Source organism: Cyprinus carpio, chromosome B18, assembly GCF_018340385.1.
Source record: "Cyprinus carpio isolate SPL01 chromosome B18, ASM1834038v1, whole genome shotgun sequence".
NCBI classification, from domain to species: Eukaryota; Metazoa; Chordata; class Actinopteri; order Cypriniformes; family Cyprinidae; genus Cyprinus; species Cyprinus carpio.
In genome coordinates, this window is record NC_056614.1 from 12,149,688 (window position 1) to 12,170,524 (window position 20,837).

Genomic DNA, 20,837 nt, shown 5'->3' on the forward strand with positions numbered 1-20,837 from the left:
CAGTGATTTCAATTACACATATTTTTTAAATAGTATATAAAATGATTAATACAGATGTGTGTATTCTGCGGTTCACTGGTTTATGTTATACCATTTTTTTATTTTAGATAGAGCATGTCCATTTTACACTGAGCAACCAGTAGTGTGAATGAATTCAGTCCAGCTGGAGGAGGTTTGGGTTTGGGGGTAGTTAGCTTCATCGTGGGGGGTTGACATAAAGGTGTGAATCTCTGGCTCTTTCATATGGAGAGTTTCTGATGAGCGTTTCAAACTTGCTGAGCAGGTTTAGGAAAAGTGTCTGTTTTAGGACAAATGCCTCCTTTGGTTTGGCTTTTGCAATTTTTGCAGTTGCATACAAAGTATTACATACAATATAATATGTTTTTGTTTTTTTCTCAGGAAAGATAAGGCGCCTTTGAGATAGAGACACAGAAACTGGCCGAAAGAGAAGCGCGTCTGCCAGAGAGACAATAACTTTTGTTCTTAATTTATAGGCTATGCTGCTTTGTACTAGTTTCAATTTTGCATGGTTTTAATTGTATGAGGCAATACTGCAGATGTTTTGGCAATACAAATGTAAAAATATAGTGCAGTAATAAGAAACTGTCCCGAGATTTCAATGTAGGCCTAACCATTTTTAGTTTCATTATTGAGCAATTTCAGCATTAAGGACGTTACATTCGCAGTCAAAACCTGAAATATAAATTCTCACAGAATGTATTCATTACCAAGAACCATCTCTTTATGTTTTTCTAAATCCCAAGTAGAGTCCAGACATCAGAAAAGTATCCGTCTATGAAAGTGTTTTAAATGCTTTTTTGGATTTGGGAAATACACAGATGTTACGGACTTATACACAGGTGCCCAAGGCGGTAGAAAGCACGTTCTGGTTGGCCACCTACTGTATAATGCAACACTTCTAAAGTCTGGTAAATAAAATGCCCAGAAGACAAGCCATATGCATATTTAACTATTGGTTAAAAACACACCTGATCACATATTTGATACAGATTTGTGTGTTTCTTTTGTAGAATTTAGGGTACTTAATGTATCGAAAATAAATGCAAATATGTTTTTTCTGTTTAATCACTGATGGTCATTTGGGCTTATACTTAGGATGTCTTTGATTGTCACTGTGGTTGTGCTTTGTTGTGTAACGTCTTACTGCAATACACTCAAAAAATTGTCTTAAAAAAATTGTCAAAAAATTGTCTTAAATGTTTTTTATTGATATTAACAAGGCCAAAAAACAATACAAAAACATCTCACAAATGCAAAATCATAAAAACCTGAGATTTGACAAATCAATAACATGTCACTCATACTTTGTTCAGATTTGATGAATAGCTTCTTTGTTGGACTCCTCCTCCTCATCATAATCTGTTATTGAAAACAAAATCTTAAACCATGTCAAATAGTATAATTAGAAGAATATTTTAAAAGTCAAAAAATGGGAAAATATTTTAAATATTCAAATATTCTAAATAAAGATGTTAATATAATGAGAACAAAAGGGTTATAATACAGGTAACTTACCGGACAGGTTTCTCACATCTTCACTGACACTCATGGCATCATCATACTCCTCCTGAACTCCCTCTGATCAAGAACGACATAAAAACATGTCACATCAGTTTATAAAGCATTTTATCTCATTTGAAGGATCCCTTTTCCCTTTAAGTGTCTCGATTACACAGAAGGCATGTCTAATACATGTCTAATGTAAATATGCAAAGATTAAATAAGATAAAATTTAGTTCTGTGCATCTCACCTGTTACCTCTTGAAAGCTCGGTCTATTAATGACGACATCATCAGAAACCTCTGGTGCATTCAATACACATAAAAATAGTCAAAATTAAATAAGCCAAAAAACCCATTAACACACTAATTTAAAATATTTTCTGAAATGCTCTTGATTTTTGAGTATCTAGAGTATTATTTTAAAGAACTGATTAAAAAAAGTAAAACACCATTTTTGATATCAGAGTTCTGTCCGCTCGTCATGATATCATCATAGCTCTCAGGTGTGTCTTCTACAAATTCACACATTCATCACAGACACACATTCATTACATTCAACACAAATGTGAAATATTTATTTTAAATATACTGTAATATTTAGATTTAAAAGTATATTATTATTGCTGTTGTAGAGTAAGAGAGTGACACCTGTCTCACGATCTGGTTTCAGTCCATCAGTGATGACATCATCATAGTATCCCGGTGTGATTTCCTTCACCATCTCTTCTGCATCAACACACAATATGTTTGGATACAAAAGCCAAAATATCTTCTTGTTGAAGATCAAGAGACTGAGAATTTCTGAAACATTTGGTAAAGAATTATGTGATCAATTAGAAAAGGTCACTGACCTTTTAGGCCACTGCCGTTGGTGACATTATCATAATATGCAGTCTTGAACTCTTTTGCTAAAAAGGAGAGCAGACTGTTAATATACTGTATGTAAACATCAGTTTTTAGTATAGAATCATCAATCAGATATATAATAGAACTACTAATTTTATTTATTTATTTTTTCATTCATTTTGGTGAATTCATAAAAAGGATGTGGATTGAATGTGTGCTTCATCTCTCGAACCTGAGAGAAGCTCATCATCATCTTCATACCCAGAATGCAGTTCTTCAAAGATGAGACTCCCTGCTAAAGAAAAGCAGAGCAGTCAGAAACATGTTCATCATTCAAACAGACTGAATCCTCATTTCCTTTGAATCATAAAGCATCGTGATAGTGACAACACAACAAATTACTTTATTACTTAACACAATTACTTACTATTATTTAAAGCATTCAACACATAAATCCCATGGAGTTTAGGCCTATTAGCAAACACACATGGACCCATTCCTCACTGCCTTCCAGAAATATACACAGGAAGAGACACACACACCCCTGCACCTACTGTACAAGCATATGAGCCCCTGCTTACGACCCTCTAAAAATATACACAGGAAGAGACACTGACTTACACACACTCACACACACACACAAATAAACATGCACCTGCAGCTCTGTGGTTTTCTGTCAGGAATTCTGTGGTTTGAAGCAGGAGGTTTAACAGGACTAATAATAGATGAACATCAACTGTCTGACAGACTCTTATTAATGCTATTAAATGAGATTGATGGCTCATGTCTCACCCCTCTGAGTGAAGTGATTGTGTCTTAAATGAATCTCTTCATAAGCAGCCGCTGTCGTCGTCCTGTGTCTCCTCTTAGAGAGAGCTGTGAGTGTAGACAGACAAACCTGCTGTCAGTTCACAACACATGACTGATCACACACTGAATAAGACACAATATGACAGTCTCTGGATCTCTTCTACCTCTCCTCATCACTCTGTTCTGCTGAATCAGTATAAGCAGTGGGATTAAGAGCAGGAAGAGCACAACTCCCAGAACAATCACAAGCACTGGGGGGACGGAGTGAGTTTGTGGAGGAGAGACTGATGTTGAGCGCACTGGAGGAGAAACTGATGTTGTTGTGGCAGGAGTAGTGGACACTGACAAATCTGGTAGAACAGACATAAACACATTAACAATCATGCAAATGACTGCAAATGACACAAATATTATTAGCACTGTTAGAAAATTATTCAAAAAGTTTGCTTTGACCTGTACAGTTGAGTCTAACATGTTTCTTGTGGGAGCAGTCAGTGTGGTTATTCAGGGAGAGAGGACAGTCCCACAGGTGAATCTCATTCCCTCTGCATTCACCTTTGTTCATCCACACAACACCTTCATCAGCACCAAAGGTTGAATTCCCATCAGCGCTCAGTGCTGCTCCACAACCCAGCTGCCTGCAGACCACCTGAGCATCGCTGATGTCCCACTGATCATCACAGACTGAGCCCCACACAGCGTTATGATACACCTCCAGCCTCCCAGAGCACCGGCTCTCCCCTTCACTCAGTCTGAGAGGAACATGATCTAAAACACACACATCAACCAGCACTAAGCAGCTTCAACACATCATTTATAACAAAGCACATTGAAACTAAACCAAGATGGCTTTAAATGCATGATTAGACTTCTTGGTCTTCTTTGAATACACATATTTAAAACAAAAAAATATAAAAATAAGGTTTAAATAACTAAAATGTACCAAATTTTTTTTCAAAAACTTACTTGAACACTGTTTCTGTTGAGGAGATGGTGAGATAAAACAGGTCAGATGACTCCGAGAAGACTCATGATTCTCCTCCTCTGAGATTAAAAGATAAAGAGAATATTAAGATACAAGACACAAACTGTAACATCTCACAGTGAAACATATCAATGTGAAAACATAATTTAAGCCTCATAAATCATTTTTAGGCCCTTTCCATCAGCTCAGGTTAGTTTTTCATAAACATTAGTTTACTCACCATATTAGATATAAACATTGTGTTTAAAGAAACATGACTACTAAGACAATTTTACATAATTTAAATATCATCTCACTTGAGCAGGTGATTTTGGCCACTTCATCCTTATTATTACAGTTATTTTGTCCCCAGGGTGAAGATGGACACTGCCACAGATTTGAGTCATGTGGTCGACATGTAACTTTATCCAGCCAGTTAGGAGCTGATTCCACTCTTGCTGTAGAAGCAGACAAATCACCAGATCTTCCACAGTTCAGCTCTTGACAGATCAGACTCACTGTGTCTCTGTCCATCTGGTTCCAGCACACATTACCCCAGGATCCATTGTAGAAAACCTCCACATTCCCTTCACAGCCCTCAGTTAACCTGATCTCTTTAAACTCTAGATGGAAATTAAAAGAAAATGTCATTTTAAAATACCAAAATTAAAAAATCTGGGCAGTATGGATATGTAATAAAAGATGTCACTAAACAAATATTACAAATATATTGTCTTTGTTGTTTCTACATTAATTTGAAGATTGAATGTGAAAGTATTGCAATATAAAAGTATTTTGGAAAACCTTAACTTTAGGTGGGATTAATCGCTATTAATTTTAGAAAAAAAAAAAATTAAATAAACTAAATTTGACTTTGAAAATAGCCGCAAAAGATAATATAAATCTATTATTGTGTTAAGTGAGAAAAGTATCAAGTAGACATAAAATATTAGCTTTAGAAATAAATATTTTATTTGATTCAACATAGCATTTATTACACATAAACATTTATGCTACAACAGCCTAACATAAACTATGGAACATAAAGGAAGATGATTTGAGAAACATCTCAGGATTTTTTGTTCATAAAAAATGAAAGTCACTGGCAACCAGTTCTGCTTTGTTACCAACAGCTTTCAAAATACCTTCTTTAAGTCATTCAGGTGTGAAACAACACGAGGGTGAGTAAATGATGACCTATTGATGAACTATTCCTTTAAGGTTTTTTTTTTTATTCTTTACTGGAATGATGCTCAACTGCCAACTGTCTTTATGAGTCATTCATTCATACCATTTGTTCAAACATAAGAGTCATTTTAGTGCCACGATAAATCTTTTTTTTTTAAATATAAGATTACGAGATTAAAGTCATAATATTTCGAGAATAAAGTCGAAATTATGAGAATAAAGTTTAAATATTATGAGAATAAAGTGGAAATGTTTTGAGAATAAAATTTAAATGTTTTGAGAATTTAAATCGTAGAAATTAAAGTTATAATATTTTGAGAGTAGGCTATAGTCTTTCTTGTGCATGCAAATGGCACGGATTGAGAGCACCAAGAAGTTGCCAGGCCACCGGAATTGATTTGAATATTGTTGCGTCCAAGCGGCCGCACCATTTTACTGGGATGAGGAAGAGTCAATTTTAAGGACTCGCGGAAACAGCTTAATATCAAGAATATGATATTTATAACATACTGAACAGGAACAACTTTTTATCTTAACGTCAGCTCACAGACCCAATCGACATTCCTTTGTGCTGTATTTAACGCTTTTTTAAATACAGTACAATATATGTGGGATTATTAGCAGAAATCATATCTTGTGTCATACTCGCGGGGACAGTATGCTTGAAAATAATATTTCATGTCTTCCATTCAAAAGGGTCTGGCTGCAGACTTGCACTTGCACTCTCAGACTTGCATTCTCAGACTTGCACTCTCAGACACTTGCACTTCCGGTAGTGACATTACTTGCAGTCTTTATTTTATATTTTGTTCTATTTATTTATTATTTTTTGTTTAAATCTCTCAACATTTTACAACAGCAGAAAACTAAATTACGAAGTCATTTGCAATCGCCACTTGCACTCTCAGCTACCTGCGACGTCACTTGCAATCAACAGAAATCGTGCGTGTTGCCAATGGAGACAAGACGCTGTGGTGATTAAACGATTAAAACTAATTTAGTACCGTCACGTACAGGGTCCTGCAAGAAAAAAAAACAAGACCCGCAAATCCGTGGCCACAAAACAGCAGAATATGAATGCAATGCGCAAAGTCTCTCATTAAGCGTTTTCCTCCCGTAGGAAAAAAAACAAACACTTAATATGGCTTAATGTATTAAGATGCTATTCAAATATCAAATTCAATATAGTTTATTAATATAATGAATAATGTATAAAACATGGCAAAACATGCGCAAAACATGGCATAATGTGGCATAATAATAGACTAAGAAGATAAAGAAGAAACTCAATATGCTCCTCTTCATTATTAAAATATACATAAACAATATGTACAGGCAAGCAGGTGAGCCCAGAATAAATGCAACATGCAAAGTTACGCATTAAGCGTTTTTCCATATAGAATAACTGTCTACAGCTCTTGTGTTTTGTTTATAATGATTTTCTACGGGAGGAAATGAAACGCTTAAGGAGAGACTGCGCACTGCATTCATATTCTGCTGTTCTGTGGCCGCGGATTTGCGGGTCTTGTCTTTTTCTTGCAGGACCCTGTACGTTACGGTACTAAATTAGTTTTAATCGTTTAATCACCACAGCGTCTTGTCTCCACTGGCAACACATATGATTTGTGTCGATTGCAAGTGATGTCGCAGGTAGCTGAGAGTGCAAGTGACGATTGCAAGTGACTTCGTAATTTTGTTTCTTTTTTCTTGTCTTCACCACCTTGCTGCTGTTGTAAAATGATGAGAGATTCAAACAAAAAGTAATCAATAAATAGAACAAAATAAAAAAGATGGATGTCACTAGTGGAAGCGCAAGTGTCCGAGAGTGCAAGTCTGACAATGCAAGTGCAAGTCTGCAGCCAGACCCTTCTCCTTCCATTGCATTCATTATTTGTAGTGCGCCAGCCACCCAATAGCAATAAGCTTTGTGCTTTTGGTAGGCCTACTTTTAATATAATTCTCAGTTTTCAAAATCAGTTTTATAGCGAAACACAAATTATGTCTTACAATAATGTGTTTTTCAAGCAATTTAATGATCAGATCGCTGTATTTTTGTGAACCAATTCATTAAATTAATTCTTTGTGAAAATTCAAAATTTCTGGATATTCCACCACCTACTCTGCAAAAACGTCTGTGGCATCCACACTTTTATTCCTCACAGTTAATAAAATGTTCTAAAAGTTGAAGTGGGCTTCAACTCGTTAACATAGGCTAAAGCCCTATTCGCACGGGATTAGTAGCCTATTACCTGGTGACCTAAAAGACTAAAGTCTCTAACCCAAAGAGATATTCTTTATAAAAGTTAAAACTCATCCACACCCTCCTAAAACGCCTTGTTTAAACACGCCCCCACTTGTTTACATCACTGTATGGGAAGAACTGCATAATGCCGCCCAAATGTTCAAAACAAAGAAAGTAGGCGTAACTTTGATTCTCACTGTAATATTTTTGCTGACCGCAAAACATCACCATGTTGTGGAGATGCTGTGTGTTTCATTGTGAAAATGAAAATACTTTGTTTAGCCTTCCAAAAGAGGACACAACTAGAAATCAGCGATTAAGTTGTATTTACAACATTGTTCCAGAACAGTTCAAACCAAATATTTGTGTGTGTGCAACGCATTTTACAGAGGACTGTTACCTGAACCTGGAAGAGTAGCCTACAATGCCGTCTGTTCTGACTTACAGCCTGTAAGTACATTTTCATATTTAAAGAATTTGTAACTGAATATTCAAACGTGAGTTTTAAATATAGTAGAGTGTTGTTTGTTGTTTCTCCGATCACAAATGCAGACATTTTAGCAACATTATATGACCCCTTAAAAATGTTTTATAGCCATATCAGCATTCAGCATGTTTACCTGAGCACACGACTCCTACATCCTCCTTGTGTTGACAGTCATGTTTTCCCCAGCCTGGAGAAGAGCAGCTCCACAGGGAGGTCTCATTCCCCTCACACTCCACCTCATCCAGCCATATGGGTCCAGAACCAGGACCAAACCAGGCTGGTACCTGCTGGTTACTGAGGGCCACTCCACACTTCAGCTGTCTGCACACCACATGGGCATCTTTAATATCCCAGGAGTCATCACACACTGTCCCCCATGAGCCGCTGTGAAAAACCTCCAGCCTCCCTGCACAGTCTCCCCCAGAACCCACCAGCCTGATGGACCCGCGACCTTCTATCCAGAGAAAGAAAAACATTGATTGTACATGCACATTACTGATCACTAACAACTAAAGGATCTGCCCAGATGTTGATTCAAACAAAAACTCATTGAGAGTTTGTTGAGAACTGCAGTTCAATAGATGAGCTTCACTCTTTGGAGATAATATTTATTTGTCATTCATTGTTTAAGTAAAATATACTACATTTATTAAAAGGTGTCATTTTAGTCTGAAACTACAGTGTGAATGTGCTCACCAGAGCAGATGACTCCAACATCTCGTCTGTGAGAACATTCGGCTCGACTCCATGAAGAGATGGAACATTCTGAGAGTTTTGTTTCATTCCTGTCACAATCAAACACATCAGCCCAGATTTTAACACTTCCTTCTCCAAACCTGTCTGATCCCACAACAGACACAGCAATCCCACAATTCAGCTGTCTACAGAGGACACTGGCAGCTCTCATATCCCAGCATGCATCACACACTGTGCCCCATTTACCGAGATACTGAAGCTCCACTCTTCCAGAACAAGAGTCTGAACTGTTTACCAGTCTGAGATCAGTGTAACCTGGACAAACAAAACAAACAAGTGATAGCTTATTTAAACAGTGTGAAACTGGTGTCAAGATACCTGAGCAATACAACAGCAGTATATTACATAAGTATGTAATTCATCTAAAGAGATGCCAAATGTTAATACTCAACCAGAACAGATCACTCCCACGTCATTGTCATGAGAACAGCTGTGCTTCTGTGAAGATGATCGTGAACAGACGTCTATCTGAGATTCACTTCCTCTGCACTGAATCTCTTCTGACCAAACACGGCCTTTTCCTTTTCCAAAAGCAGCTGCTCCCAGCACCTGTACAGGAGCCCCACAGTCCAGCTGTCTACACACAACCCCTGCATCCTGCTGGTCAAAGACAGCGTCACACACTGAACCCCATCCTTCAGTGCGAAACATCTCCACTCTCCCAGAGCACAGGTGAAGCCCGTCTACAAGTCGAAGTCTTTGCTCTGAGTCTAATTAAGTAAACATCTCTACTCACCTGTAACACTAGAGAAAACTGTCATTTAATTTTGACATTTTGTGTTTCATTAATTTCACTTAAAATAAGATTGTCAAATCAGAAAGTCTGAATAAAACAGCAGACATGACAAATTGAATGGTAATTCTCTTCATAGAGAATAAGGAATAAGGATTAATATATTATTTTGAACAAAATAATTAAACAGATTGCCTATTTCATAGGATTGAAATTGATGCAGTTTGTCCACTCCAGCATGTCAAGTATTTTATTGCTTGAGTAAGAATTTTTAAATGGTTTGGAGCAGCTTACCTGAACAGATGACACCAGCATCGTGATCATGTTTACAGTACTTCTGTGTATACTGCCTGTTGGAACGGCAGTCTTTTAGTGCAGTCTCTGATCCACTACAATGTACATAACCCATTGAAATTGGTCCTGATCCTTGTCCAAAGTGAGCTTTATATATTGCTTTTCCAGCTGTCCCACAGCCCAGCTCTCTACACACCACTGCAGCATCAGCAATATCCCAGTAATAATCACACACTGTTCCCCACTGACCATCATTATAAACCTCCACTCGACCAGCACAGGGATTATCGCCATCCACCAACCTCACACTCACACTGTCTACACATGAGAGAGAGACAATTAGTGAACATACCAAACATACTGTAATATGTAGTAAAGTGTAACATTACATGTAAATTATTTCAGCACATTTTAAAGAATAGGTACCCTATTGACCCTCAGTATGTACCTACCAGAGGTGATGAGTTTTACCATATAACACAGAATCATCAGCATCACACAGTTCTCCATCTTCTCCTTCAGCTCGACACACACTACTTCATCAACTCAGAACTCAGCACAAGTTTCTCGTCTGCTCCTCAAACACACTGAAGAAACTGGCTCCTGTCACCCCTCTAAAGAGAGAGAGAGACTCACAGCTGCCAATGACACTCACTGTTACCTTATTAGACACAACAGAGGAAATCATCAAACACAATCAGTGACAAATCAGAGAGCAGCATTTTGATTTTCTCCATATATATCAATAAAGTGTGAGCGCTGATGAGCGGGACTCCTCCTCCAGCGTGAAGTGACACTTCACTGAGGAAAGACTCGTGTCAGTCAGAAGTCAGTGTGGAGATAAAGTCACACTAAACTTAAAGCAGATTGATACAGAAACACTGCAGCTTATATTCAGCATCAAACCTGAACCTGAACACAGCAGATACAAGCTCTGATCACTGACTGCTCACTTCAGACACTTACTAAAACTTTACTTCACACAGAAAGAAAGTTGGTATTTGCTTAAAATTTATAAATTTAACTGAACTGATCATTTAAAGTTATTTCGGGGATAATGTGCATAACATTAAGGGAATTTTACTACAATGTTATACCAACAAATGCACAATTAACTTTTTTACTTTAATAATGTTATAAAATGAATTGGACTGTTTGTGTACACAAACAGAGGTCTATTCAGACAAGATTTGTTAATTAACATTGGTTTCTATTCCAGAGAAATATTAATCGGATATTAAATCAAATACATTTGTAGATGTAGATGTTTGTTTAACACGGTAATGTGTAATTCATCCAGCAGATGGCAGCAAAACACTTCTTATTGTAAAGAGGAGCAGACAAGAGTTTAGTCCTTATGTCTCCACATGAGGGAGATTCTTACTGTTGAATATTTTTTCTGGACAGAAACTGTAAATTTCTTTGTTTACAGATGCATTATAGCTACAATTTTTTTATTTATTTTTTTCATTTCACAGCACATCATTTTACTCTTTGTCTGCTTCTATAATATGAGACACAGAATGACGTAAATACATTAGAAGTGATATTTCTTGTGTTTTATTTGGTTCTCATCATAAACTTTTATACAGAAAAAAATAAAAAAACTATTTTTTAACTCTTGATATGTAGAGATATCTCAAGACAGAATTAACAGAATTTAAATTAATTTTGTTTTAATGATTTTTAATGGGACTAAATTTTGAAAGAATTTTAAAACATTTAATCTGTTAAATTTAAATTACCAGTGTATTAACACATTTTTAGTACAATCCAATAAAAAAATAAAGTTGTAATGAAGTTTAGAAGAAAAATACACAGTATACAATGCACACAGTATATATTATAAACACTTTTAAAATACATTAACATGTAATTTTGGACAGCACACTTCAGTTGAAATGAAAGTCAATTATTTTACATATGCTTTAGTATATTAATCAATACATTAACATAACTACCTCTTTAAAGCACGACAAAAACAAAGTGATTTAAAATGTAAGTTTAAGTAAAACTTAAATCCACAATATTACAAAGCACATTTTTAAGTGCACTTAAAGTGTTTTAAGAAACAAAGTGAGTACTCAGTTTAGGGTCCGTGTATCTTTTGGTCATTTGATTTTTTGTTTAATTTTGTAAGTAGAAAAATGAAAAACAGCTCCTTTTTCGTTTTTTAATTTTTTGCAAAAAACGAAAAACAAGAATTCGGCTTAATTTTTAGTTTTTTTAATTTTTTGCAAAAAACGAAAAACAAGAATTCGGCTTAATTTTTTTTTTCACTTGGGCGGGAATTAAACTCCCCTTTCTGCTGATTGGTCAGACAAAAAAAAAAAATATCAAACCATGCTGTCATCAGTCCTTCTGCAGTTCCGCGCGGCAGAATACTAGTCCTCTGCTGCAGCAGCAGTTGTACAGATTCTTAAACTTTTTTATTGCAACTACATTTAATCTTTTTCTCATCAAACAACCAGACAAATGAATGGCTCGACACAACCTGTTCTGTGGCAGAGCCTAGGGCTTTCTTCTGTGAAGATATAAATTCTATGCTTTGCATCAGCTGGGCATGCCAGGGCAGGCTATATCCTACCCTGGTCCCCCAGTAAGTTTGTTTGTTTAATTAAGTAATTAATTATTATTATTATAAATATTATTAATTATTTCAAAATAAATATTTTAAACACTAATACAAAAAGGAAAGAGTAATGCTTTGACTTGGGTATATTCAGAGCTGGGTAGATTACTTACTAATTGTAATCCGTTACTGATTCCAAATTACATGACAAAAAATGTAGTCAGTAACTAATCCACTACATTTCACGTTTTAGGTAATATAGTTAGATTACTTTTTGATTACTTTTGACCTAACTGGTTTATCACACTGATTTAAACAGGATAATATTGTACCATAATGATGTAAAAATACAATTAGTGAGAAAATATATTCCTTTCATTGTAATTAACAACATGAAGTGCATTTAACATTATATTACGTATAATATAATGTTGGGGGTAGAGTTTAATGAAAGGCTGAAAAGTAATTAAATCATAAAAATGTAAAATTAACATAATTTCAAATGAAAATAAATCATATGATTTATTTTATTTTTTGATTTATTTTTTTTTTATATTTGTTTGTTGTTCTATGTCAGAGGGTACTTTAAAGGATCACTGATTATGATTTCACTTTTTTTGACTTTAGTGTGTAATGTTGCTGTTTGAGCATAAAAAACTTCTGCAAAGGTTACGATGCTCAAAGTTTTACGCAAGGGAGATATTGTCTTTTACAGAATTGCTGATTGACCACCCCTTTAAAGTAAATATGTTAGGTAAAAGAGGTTCAGAGGACAAAGAGTTTGAGAATGTCTGCAAATAAGAAATAATGAGAATTTGTGCATTTTAACGAGTTTGAAAGACAAAAGCCTTTCAATAATACATAATAATACATGGTTAACCTACTGAGTGGTCATTTAAATAAAAAAAATAATGCGTTCATCAGTAGTTGATGCAATGTTGAAACACTTCTTAAACCTGAAATTATTTTTGTAAACCCATTGGTCAAATGCTGTATAGCCACCGGATTAATGACTGATAACTGTGTGAATGTCCACAAACTGGAAGACTTTCTGAGTGTATATAAGCGGTAGACTATTTTAGAAAGGAACATTTAAAAAAAAAAAAAAAAAAAAAAAAAAAATTAAAAAGAGGAATTAGAGAGAATCAATAAACGATGAATCATTTATTTCTATTGTGTGAATAATATGTAATCTATAAAAAAGTAACTGTAGTCTGATTTAGTCTGACACTTGTGCACTCGCATACAGGAATGTAACACAAGATTTACATAAATGTAATTAATTGCCATTTGGTTTGTTTCTCACCAAACCTTACTGTATACCTTCAGAACGTTTGGAATATAGCATACGCCACGAGATGCATATTATTTTATGACAGATTTGCATCCGCTTAAAGAATGAAAAGTGAAAGTCACCGTTCTCTGCCATTAAATGGGTAAGTGCAAGCAGGACATTTTTGTGTGTGTGTTTCGGAAAAAAGAAGGTAGACCTAATAAGCCTTTAGAAAGACATCTGACTAGTTATCCTAGTTAAATAAAACAGAAAGTATTGAAGTGCACAGGAAATATGCAGCAATCTAAACAGTTTATTTAATTAATATTGAGAATTAGTTGATTCTCACCTGGATTTGTTCCTGAAGAGGGGAAATAATTTAATAAGTTGTCATTTATAGTCATTTGGTTAAATGCATATTTTTATTTGTGTACATTCAAAATGACTACAAAATGTCGTCCCGTTGAAAAATAAAGAAAACAACAGAATGCACTGCTTTAGCGCAAAACATGAACCAATACACAGCTAGTAGTAGGCTGCTTGATGCGCCTATTTTTAAAAGTCTACATTAAGGTTATTTGACGTTAAATGCATTATTTAAGTCATTTTAGAATAAATCACAGTATATATCATGATAAAAAGTGACTTTACAGTTAGGAAAATATGGTAGGCTATGAAATCCCCCCCAGCAGCAGCAGAGGACTAGTATTCTGCCGCGAAGAACTGCAGAAGAACTGATGACAGTTTGATCTTTTTTTTTTTTTTTTTTTTTTGTCTGACCAATCAGCAGAAAGGGGCGTTTAATTCCCACCCACGTGTAGAAATCGAATATTCAAGCTGTTTATTCATTTTTCAACACCTGAAAGAAAAACTACAAATTAAGCCAAATTGTTTTTTTTTCGGTTTTTTGCAAAAAATTTAAAAACGAAAAAGGAGCCGTTTCTCATTTTTCTACTTTCAATATTAAACAAAAAATCCAATGACCAAAAGATACACGGACCTGATTAGCTCCCACTTCTGTTATCTTGATTACTCCCTGCAAGTATATATCAGCCCTCAGAACCCAGTCTCATAAAAATAGGTACCTCTGGGCAATGGCGCGGGAAGGGGGGTGCTGCGGGGGCTGCAGCCCCCCCCCCCCGTCATAGCATCAGCCCCCCCTGGTGGGGGGCTGTGGACTAACCTAATATTGTACTTAAAAACGTGAAAAAAATTAAAAAATAAAAAACAGACATAACAATGTCTTTAATGTGAGATTAAGATATAGTGTATAAGATATAAACTAATGATTAATTATTTTAATATTTCGTTGATAAAAGACTAACCTAGCCTCCTCAGGAATGCTTCCGTCCAGTTCACGTGCAATACAAGTGATGTGCCGGCACCTTATTACATTGTCTGCTAATATATTTTGCTTGTTTTATTAAATACAGGCAATGGGTTGATAAAAATTGATCAAAATTAGATACAATTTATACAAAACGAAAATCTTTTAAACAGAGTCTTTCTACAAAACAAAACTCAATAAAGTGGTCAAAATCATGTCTTACCCACTCCATGTCTCATAGGCTATTGCGCATGATGTATCATATCTTTCTCATGCTGCATGCTCACTTTCATAATAAACATTGATTAAATAAATAAAAAAATTACATTAGCCTATAATATTTAAACAAATATGAAAACCGTTTTCTTTAATGGCTACAACACATAGCCTAAACAGTACAGAGATTTTTTTTTTATTATTTTTTTATTTATTTATTTTATTAAAACATCAAAGTACAAGTACATCAAGTACATTTTGTGTGTATAAAACAGTAACAATCACGCCAGGGGAGAAGACTAGTAGAGAAATTTCATGTCGTCAGTCACAACATGGACGTCACTATTTTCCAACCCAGCCCTCAGCCCCCCCCCGCATGAAACAGCTTCCAGCGCGCCTGCCTCTGGGTACGTTTCTGCAAGACCGTTTTTACGTACCTCACTGCACGTTTCGCAACAGTTTCAAAGAGAAATGCCCACTGAGTGGCGCTAAAACAGTGGTTTTATAAGTGAGGTTTGGTAAGTTTTTGATTGCGTTTTTTTATTTAGTTATTGTTGTTTTTATTATGTTGCTTCTGGTATGTATTGCGTCGGTTCAGAATTCAAATATCGGGGGACCGTCGCTAAAAGTTATGCCCTACATCAAACCCAACCCTAAACCTACCCGATAGTGTTAACAAATGCAAAACTGATATAAAAACGCATTTGCTGATGTCGTTTCAACTAACTTATACAGATTTGTACTGCTTTGTCGAACCGTGGTTACATGGGATTCGAACCAGAGCTCCTCACCTTCGAACTCCGTGAGCTACCGAACAAACCTTCCGCCTCTGAAAACCCGTAGATATGAAGCTGGATATGTGTGATGTTAATGTTCAAAAGCATCCGTTTTCAGATCTCCCAGCATATTAATATTGTTTTGAAGTCACAACATGATATTCTTCAAGTAATTCTGAGAAAATTACGCTCTATTAATTGAAACTCTGTAAATTTGTGTGAAAAGGAATAAAAGGTGTCGGAGTTTTACCGCCTCTAGTGTTAATTTCTTTTGGAAACTGCAGTGATACGTAGGCTACTTATTGGTACGTATTTCGCGTCTCGCTAAAATGTGCACACAGGTACGTTTATGCCATGAGACCAGGTAGGATTCTTCAGTTTTTGGTCTCATGTTGATGTTATGAAGATGTTTTATGTTTAGGCTAGTGTGTTCCTGAGTTTGTTTCTATTTCATCTGGTCGTCTGGTATATATACCCACTGAGCATACGTCCAAATCGACGTCTTTTCAACGTCTTTGTCGGACGTTGAAATGACGTCCCCTGAAGCGCCAGAATGAAAGTTTTTATGACTTCTTTTGGACGTCCAATATCGACGTCTACAGGACGTCTATAGAAGGTTAAAATTGCGTTCAGATGTGGTCATTTCTGGACTTATTTTCAACGTCTTATAAAGTCTCATTTGGGCGTCATTTATACTGTTTCTGAACAAAATAAACACTCTTAAGGCTGCATTCAATTAAATATCATGTTTATTTCAATGCAATTTCTTTTTGTACTTGTAAATAAACTTAAAGAAACAGTGTGTTCACACAAAAACCATGAAATAAAAGAAAATGTCACTCATTATACAGTGGATAACAATTAACAACAAACAATTTAGTTTAGTTGGGTCCACACATTATGTTCACCTATTGGAGTTTAACTTTTTAAGCTTTTTCATTTTTATTTAAACTGCAATTAGCATAAAATTCTTAAAGATGGTATTCTTTATTCATGCAATAGTCAAGTGTTCATGTGCCCAAATATTATCTGCATGCACAATAATAATAATAAAAAAAGGGTTTTCAATCTGGGGTTCAGGACCAAAGCAAAGGGGTCAACAAAATAATTTATACCATATTTTCCAGACTACACGTCTTGTTTTTTAATCTTCTGAGATGTGCTGAATTATTCTAAGCAAAACGTAAACACATAAAAGCGGGCACTTACAGGTTTCTATAAGTATAGTTCTCATGTCTGTGTGACAAGCCTGTCTGTACCACTGTGTTTTCTACATTTCAGAATGAGGTTCACAGAAACTGAGATAGCAAGTGCTTTTTTTTTTTTTTTTTTTTTTTTTTTTTTTTTTTTTTTTTTTTTTTTTTTTTGTTTTTGGTTTTTAATTAACAAAAGATATACTGCTTGTAAATAATGGTACTAGAATTTTTTTTTATTTTATACATAGGCCTAAATATTTTTATTTTTATTCTATTTTGAATAATATTCAATTGAAATGATTTGAAGTGAGGGAAAATAAAATCTTTACAGTGTTTATAGTTTTTAAGTTTCTTAATGTTTGTTTTATTTATCAGTATTTAAATTATTTCTGAAATTAATAGTAAAATGTGTCTTATATACGGATGCAACTTATGTGTTTTTTCCTGACCTGGTGCAACTTAGCCCTATATTGTGCTGTATTATTAAACAAATGTATTATTATTATATGGGGATTATTTTTGTGTGTTTTTTTATTGTAATGTTGAAAATTAGTATTATGTTCATTATACTCCCACCCACAATAATTTTAAGCCTTAAAATCTGTTGTAATTCTGAGGGTGTCTTTGAAAAATCTTCTCTGCAAGGGATCCCTGGCGCCAAAATGTTGTAAATGTCCAGTGCTAGTGGTCAGGCATCCATATACATAAAAAGTCTGGTGTGGTAGGAGGAACTGTCCTGGTCGGCACAAAATCTATCTGTCTTCATGAACTGCCCTGAAACACAAATTAAATATAAATGATTATTATAAATATAAATATAGCTTCACAATGCTCATTTGACCTCTGTGGTGAACATATGATCAGAAAATACTGCCAGACTGATTTTTAGTCTTTAGGGAATCATTTCAAAGCGTAATTTAAATTGTTTTTTTTTTTTATTTAAAGTGCCTAATTTCACAGACTCGCATGAGCATCCAGGATACACGACAAAGGCTGTTTTAATACAAGAACACTTCACACAAGATAAAGTTTTGAAAATCTTACATTATTGTTAATGTAGTGACAGAATGTATTTGTATTTGCAGTACTAAAACTAACCACTAGGGTGTTACACTCACCAGTGGAGTGTGTAGATTATGAATCAGAAGTTAAACTCTTGTTGCTGTTCCCGTCCTGAAAAGTAGAAAAAATTTCTAAAATCGTTTCTTTATCTGATCAAGAAAAATTACAGTTACCTGTTTTAGTGACCAATTTTAATAACTTAGTTAAAAAGGATCATCATAATTTTACCTCAGACTGTAACTTGGACCACCTCAAATTAACCAACAGGGATATGTACAATTACAAAAAAAGGAATTTGAAAATATATAATCTTTATAATCCAAATAAATAATTTGAAATATTAAACTGAAGTGAAATTTAACATTAGATTGATAAAACGATGAATAAAAGCACATTTATTCTTACCTTTGGCTCAGCACAGTTCTCAGATGACCGTTACTGTTTGAATTTTCAAGTAACCGCTAACGCTCCGTCCCATTGTGAAGGTCGTTCGTTGGTCCGGTATCCTCAACGTAGAAATAAATAAATTAAAGGGTGGCGGCAGTTATATCTTCAGTCTTTTGCAATAAACAGAATTATTCTTGCTACATGTGCTATTTAAATCAGAAATCAAAGGATTGCTTTGTTGTGTTTATATGTATATATATATAAAAAAAAGTTATGAGTTCTGCACGTTGAACAGACGTCCAAGAAAATCCTTAGCCGGACGGTCAAATTTTGAACCTCCTATCGATGTCCAGATATGAACCGGATTTGCATGTCAAGTAGACGTCCAGATACGGTCCAGACCGACCAACGCAATTTAGACTTGATCTGCACGTCGTATAGACGTCTCATGTTTGTTGGGTACAAAGTTACCGATAAACTAATACACATAAAAGTAGAATATTTAATGCAGTTCTTTGTAACTCGTCCAGCGCTGTCCATTAATGATGACATCATGATAATTTGGTGTGACCATTGTTCTCAAAACACATTACAAGCTCTGAAATGTAATATTAAACTGATAAAGTGACATTTTTATCTGTAGTACAGCCCTTAAAGGATCAGGGCTGTGCCAAGTGTGTGACCGCACAGGGCCTCACGACAAATTCACGTATTTGTCGGACCGATATTACCAAAACTAGAATACAGGGTTCACACAGATAGATATTTGGTCGCGAGGCAAGTCAGTGGAAGTTCATTTTAAGTTAGAACAACTTGAACAGCAACAAACAATAACAATGTAGCGAAATAATTAACAAACTACGATCATCTAGCCCTCTATTAAAACATGAAAAAAATATTTCATAGCTTACTTAGTGCTGCTTTCTTAGTTGCAACGCTTGCGCGGGAATTTGTGTCAGAGTAGCTAACAATTAAAATGTGACTTTGTGAAACAGACTGTAATTAATTGTTGCTATAGTATTATCATATTAATGCTAGAAAGCCTATGAATTTGGCAACTATATTTTTTAAATAAACCATTATATTTCATACTTAAAATCTATTTTCACACTCATCTTGGGTGAGGGGGTGAGGGGGCGATGCCCTCCGCACTTTCGACTATAGACATAGCCTACGAATAAGAGTGAATGTGCATATTTTAAAATAAAATATTATTTTCAAATAGTGTGAACTTACTTCATATGAAAAGCTCAGATGCAAAAGCCTCTAAGTGCCGTTTTAAAGTTTCTTCTAAAATGAGCGTTTTTATCAGGATCCCATGTATAAGTTCAGTAATTTCAGTTTAATGTCAAGGAATAGTTTCTTTTCTTTCCCATTACAGGAAAATAACTGAACATAAACATAGGAGCATGAGAAAATGATTTTAGAAGAAAATTTTAGATGGCACTTAGAGGCTTTTGCATCTGAACTCCAAACCTAGAGCTTATTTTAGCATTCTTATTTACTTTATTTAATTGCTTTATTAGTATTATTATTATTATTATGCAGTAGATCCTTATGAGTGTGTGCGCGACCGTGATTCGTGCGCAAGCATGTCAGTGAGCACGGCATAACAATCAATCTGGGGTACGTTTCCCAAAACCATAGCTGCTAACCTGTTAGCAACCTAGTTGGTTGGCCATGGGAAATTGCATTGCAACCAACAAAGTTGCTAACTTAGTTAGCAACTATGGTTTTGGGAAACGCACCCCTGATGCATGTTAAAGTTGCGTTCATTTCACACACACACACAAAATTGTAGAGGGCCTGCACGTCAACTTCGCACAGGGCCTCACACCCCCCTTGCGACGGCCCTGCTCGTATGTGTTTGCACTACACAAGCCACGGACGGTTAAGTCAGCTGACTCCACTGTGTGACCCTTGTAGTGTATTGAGTAGAATGCACTCAGAGTAAACTCAGGAATAAGCACTGCTTGCCACTCTAGATTAACTCAGGGTTAGATTTTGGTTGGCCAGTTAATTGTTCATAAAAATAAGGAAGAGACACATGTGTTCACAAAGTTGTTCATTCTGATACTGCACAGTAAAAAGAAAAGAAGAATTGCCATCATTGTCTAGACCTCTAATTTGTGAATTTGTGTTAGAAAAAAAAAAAAAACTGGGAGGGGAGATTTCAGCGCAAAAT

General features: G+C 35.3%; 2 protein-coding genes across 2 annotated transcripts; both read right to left on the reverse strand.

Annotated features, from left to right (window-relative positions):
* Window positions 1–1,314: 1,314 nt before the first annotated feature.
* LOC109113018 (scavenger receptor cysteine-rich type 1 protein M130-like) lies at window positions 1,315–4,387 on the reverse strand. Its single transcript, XM_042743610.1, has 10 exons — window positions 4,381–4,387; window positions 4,146–4,223; window positions 3,633–3,947; window positions 3,344–3,529; window positions 3,162–3,245; window positions 2,602–2,664; window positions 2,375–2,431; window positions 2,172–2,249; window positions 1,537–1,599; window positions 1,315–1,380 (listed from the first exon to the last, which is right to left on the reverse strand). The coding sequence occupies exons 1-10, from the start codon at window positions 4,385–4,387 to the stop codon at window positions 1,331–1,333; spliced, it is 981 nt and encodes a 326-aa protein (XP_042599544.1). The 3' UTR covers window positions 1,315–1,330.
* LOC122140397 (scavenger receptor cysteine-rich type 1 protein M130-like) lies at window positions 4,229–8,741 on the reverse strand. Its single transcript, XM_042743847.1, has 2 exons — window positions 8,194–8,741; window positions 4,229–4,766 (listed from the first exon to the last, which is right to left on the reverse strand). Exons 1-2 carry the CDS (start codon window positions 8,534–8,536, stop codon window positions 4,408–4,410), a joined length of 702 nt encoding a protein of 233 aa, XP_042599781.1. The 5' UTR covers window positions 8,537–8,741; the 3' UTR covers window positions 4,229–4,407.
* Between the last annotated feature and the right edge of the window lie 12,096 nt (window positions 8,742–20,837).